The sequence below is a fragment of the Acanthisitta chloris genome, unplaced genomic scaffold, assembly GCF_000695815.1.
Source record: "Acanthisitta chloris isolate BGI_N310 unplaced genomic scaffold, ASM69581v1 scaffold1661, whole genome shotgun sequence".
NCBI lineage: Eukaryota > Metazoa > Chordata > Aves > Passeriformes > Acanthisittidae > Acanthisitta > Acanthisitta chloris.
The window spans coordinates 7,575-11,334 of NW_008656263.1; the positions used below are offsets into that span (position 1 = coordinate 7,575).

General features: G+C 58.5%; 1 protein-coding gene across 1 annotated transcript in view; it reads right to left on the bottom strand.

The window, feature by feature from the left end:
* Positions 1-3,760, bottom strand: part of MMS19 (MMS19 nucleotide excision repair homolog (S. cerevisiae)) — an 11,196-nt gene that overhangs the window by 1,675 nt on the left and 5,761 nt on the right. Inside the window, exons 12-22 of the mRNA XM_009084223.1 lie at positions 3,310-3,464; positions 3,020-3,098; positions 2,615-2,740; positions 2,220-2,301; positions 1,771-1,885; positions 1,265-1,397; positions 904-1,059; positions 565-664; positions 298-400; positions 111-189; positions 10-60 (exon numbers count right to left, since the gene is read on the bottom strand). Coding sequence (XP_009082471.1) covers positions 10-60; positions 111-189; positions 298-400; positions 565-664; positions 904-1,059; positions 1,265-1,397; positions 1,771-1,885; positions 2,220-2,301; positions 2,615-2,740; positions 3,020-3,098; positions 3,310-3,464 — 1,179 coding nt within the window. The remainder of the gene's footprint in view (positions 1-9; positions 61-110; positions 190-297; positions 401-564; positions 665-903; positions 1,060-1,264; positions 1,398-1,770; positions 1,886-2,219; positions 2,302-2,614; positions 2,741-3,019; positions 3,099-3,309; positions 3,465-3,760) is intronic.

The window sequence follows — 3,760 nt, forward strand, 5'->3', positions numbered from 1 at the left end:
TGGAACAAAAATTATGGCCCATGGCTGCAACTAGTCCCTCCTCCTGCCTACTGAAGCTTGCTGCAGAGGCTGGAGGGTGCTCAGGCAGGGTGACTGCTCCCCCCACCAACGTACGTCGCGAGGCAAGGAGCAGACAAAGGCCATGAGGAGGGCAACTAGGCGTCTCTGTGCCTCCAAGCACTCCCCATCCTGCAAAGGAAGAACAGTGCCCATGTCACCACAGTTCTTGCCACCAGGCTATGCCAACATCCTCATTCCCAGCCGTTTTGGTGCTCCAGTCCCAACCACCAAACACACCCTGAAAGGCTGGAAGGAACAAGGAAAACTGTTCTGGGGTAGGAAGGAGACATCTCCGTCCAGAAACAGGGGCACCATGTGAGACACGCTCTGGGCAGCCAGCCTAGGAGAAAAGAGACATTGCAATGTGCTGCTCTGAAAGGGTCAGACAGCTCCTGGGTACCTCCCAGGAGGCACAGGGTCACCCTGTACAGAAGGCAGCAGGGGGCATGCAGTCTGTCCCCTCTCCACGATGGAGCACCCAACTTCCGCCCCAGCATCACTCACTCAGGGCTCAGGTGAGTGGTGGCAGCACTGATGACTGGAACCATGGCAGCCAGCACCTCTTCCTCCAGCAGTGTCTTGCCCAGCAGCGGGTGGGTGCTCTCTGCAAGTAGCAGGAGGAAAGGAACTTGCTGGAGCCTGCTGTCCAGAGGGAGGAGGCAGGCACAAGCTCCTGAACCCACACAAGCACTGGGACAGGGCTCTGGGGTAGGAAACAGTGGGGCCCACAGTGCCCGTGGTTGCTGGAGGGCAGCAGCAGCTGTGCTGGCTGCAGGGTCAGGGACCCCAGAGAGCCAAGGAGGTGCCAGCTCTCCCTCTCTCCCACTCCTGCCCCACACTTGCCTTGCATGGCTGCCTGCACAGCCATGGCCAGCAGGCACGGCACCACCATCTGGTGAAAGTACCAGCAGCTCTCCACATCCTGCTGGCACTGCAGGGCCACACGGTGCAGGCTCCGGCACACAGAGACCATGTCCTCGGTGTTCTCGGCCTTACTCCCTGCAAGGCACAGTCACCATCACATCAAACAGCTGCAGCACCCGTTCCCTTGCTCTGCACCGCGACAATGAAGCCCTTCTGACTCCCCTCCACCAGTAGGGTTCACAGCCTGGGCTCCTCACACCACTGCCATTCCCATCCCAAGTACAAGAGGCAGCTCCTGCCCAGATGTGCTCTGTGGAGCTGCCTGCTGTGCCTCCAATACCTTTCTGCACCTTCTGGAGATGCTGCAGCAGGACAGGGACAGTCTCCCTCACAATGCTGGTGTGGGTGGACACGGCTGCCAGGGCCTGCAAGCAGCGCTGCTGCAGCGAGTGGTGGTCGTGGGAGCTCTCTTCCTCACGCTCTGAAGAGGAAACACACCTCAGAGGGCTGCTGAGCTGACACCAGGCCCCCTTGCCCAGTGGCAGTCACGGCCCAGAGCCTGCCAGGATGGATGGGGTGAAGAGGCACAGCAGAACCAGCCTGTGCCACACCCAAAGCCCTCTGCCTGCACTACAGCTGGGCAGCTCCTCCCCACAAGGTTGATCCTGGCTGCACACGCTGCTGCCTGCCGGCCAACCCCGCCACGGCCTTCCCTGTGCCAGCACACAGTGCCTGCACTGGGAATCCCCCAAGAAGAGCACTGACCTACACCACATGGCACAGCCTCACTGCCTGGCAGGAACTCAGTGGGGATGGGACAGAATTCACCCCAAAACCAGGTACCACTCCCTTCACAGACCTACCTGACTGCAGCTTCTCTTCAAGCCTGGGTACCATGTGTCCAGAGAAAACCTCTGGGTAGATAGGGGACAGAGACCCAGCTGCCTCCATTGCTGCTTCGCTGCCAGGGGGTAAAAAAAGAGTGGGAAAAGTGATGCAAGGACTGCAAACCCAGGGCTGCTAGTACATCAGCTACACAGACCTGTCCTCCAGAAACACTTTCTCAGCAATCTGCCTTTTTCACCCTTGTGGCAGGTAGAGCAGAGCCCCCTGCTTTGACAGGCCCAGGCTTTCTAATTTCCAGCCCATGAATCATCTGGTTTATCCCATAGAGTCTTTAGTTCAGACAGTTCCTGGGCCTTCCCCAACACTACAGCCCCTCACTGCAGCAAAGCCAGGCTTTGTTCCTCTACCCAGAATCTGGGTGACTGCAGTGGTGCTAGAACACCCCTTACCTGCTCTGGGAATCCTCCTCATGCAGAGCAAGACGGATGAGGTGATCTACAACCAGCTTCAGGTCAGAGGAAGACAGGAAGCCTGGAACAAGAGCCGTAGAGGAATCCTGTCCTCGGCCAAAGGCCAGTGTTTTGGCCAGCACCCTTCCCGCTCATCCAGGCTAGCACCAATGTAGCAGCATACCAAACACCAGAGACACAATGTGCCCAGCACAGACAGGCAAGAGAGAGAGACCAAGTGGCCCTGGAACTCATGACCTGGGTAGAAAATGCTGCCACTGTTCCTGTGCATCTCCAGGCAGAAGCCAAGGATGTCCCAACAGCCACATGGCACTGTGTCTCCCAGAACAGCGTGACACCTCCCTCTGCCTCCCCAAGGGAAACAAGGCACCAACCTTGTAGGGAGCCCAGGACAGTCAGTGCCCTGATCCCAACCAGCTGCAGCTGCACGCTGGGATCCGTCAGTGCCGAGAACACCACCGAGCAAACTGGGGCTTGGAGTGACAGCAGAGTGCTCTCATCTGGAGAGAGAGGCATGGAGTCACTACCTGTGCCTGCCACTGCACAGCCACTACGATCATAGAATCATAGAAATTTAGGTGCAGGCAGCACCTGACAGATCCTTTCTGAGGCCCCGCAGTTGACACCCAACCATGCAGGGCCCATGGGACATGGCAGGGGTCACACATGCAGCCACTCAGATCAATGAGTTTTCCTTGTCTGTTAGCATATGGGAAGGTGAGGTCAGAGCCAGCAGTCCCTGGGACATGGGTGGCTCCAGAGGGACCAGCCACCCTCACCTTCTTCCACATGTCTCCACTTCTGCTGCAACTCCAGGAAGCCCAGCAGCATTTCCAGGATTGTCCTCCTCTGACTGCTCTGCAGGGAGACAAAGGCATAACCCAGATCACCGTCACTGCTGGGACACAGCGGCACCTTGGGCCCAGCACTGTGAGGCCATGCAGTGCCCACAGGGCCCCCACCCAGGGAATGTCCCTCACTTTGACCCCTTGCTCCCATCAAGCCCTGCAGAGCCAGTGGGTGCACCTGGCCCTGCAGCCTGTGCCAGCAGAGCTGGGGTGCCCCTCACCTGTGGGTGCTTGGTGTACTGCTCCAACAGCAGGGGCAGGACACTGCGGGTGACACGGTGGTAGGTGCGAAGGGAGGCACCCGCTGCTGCCTGCAAGAGTTTGGCACTGGGCCACACCAGCTTCATGTCGGGCTCACACAGATGGTGCCTGCAATCTGAGATAGGTTGGGTGTCAGTTGCACTGGCACAGAGCTCCTCTGTCTCACGTGTGGGGACACTGCTGATAGGCTGGGCTGGGACATGCTGCCAGGGTGCAGCTCTGCGCTGCAGCACAGCTGCAGCTGCTAACTGAGCTGCTTCCCACAGTTCCAAGTGCAGAGGACAGCCTTAGACACCCCAATCCCAGCAGAGAGGGAAACAGCTCAATCCCCTTCCTCCTCCCTTCCTGCAGTCAGTTAGCTTGGAGAAGCAACAGTGGCTGTGAGGGCTAGAAAGAGAAGAAAGAGGCTTA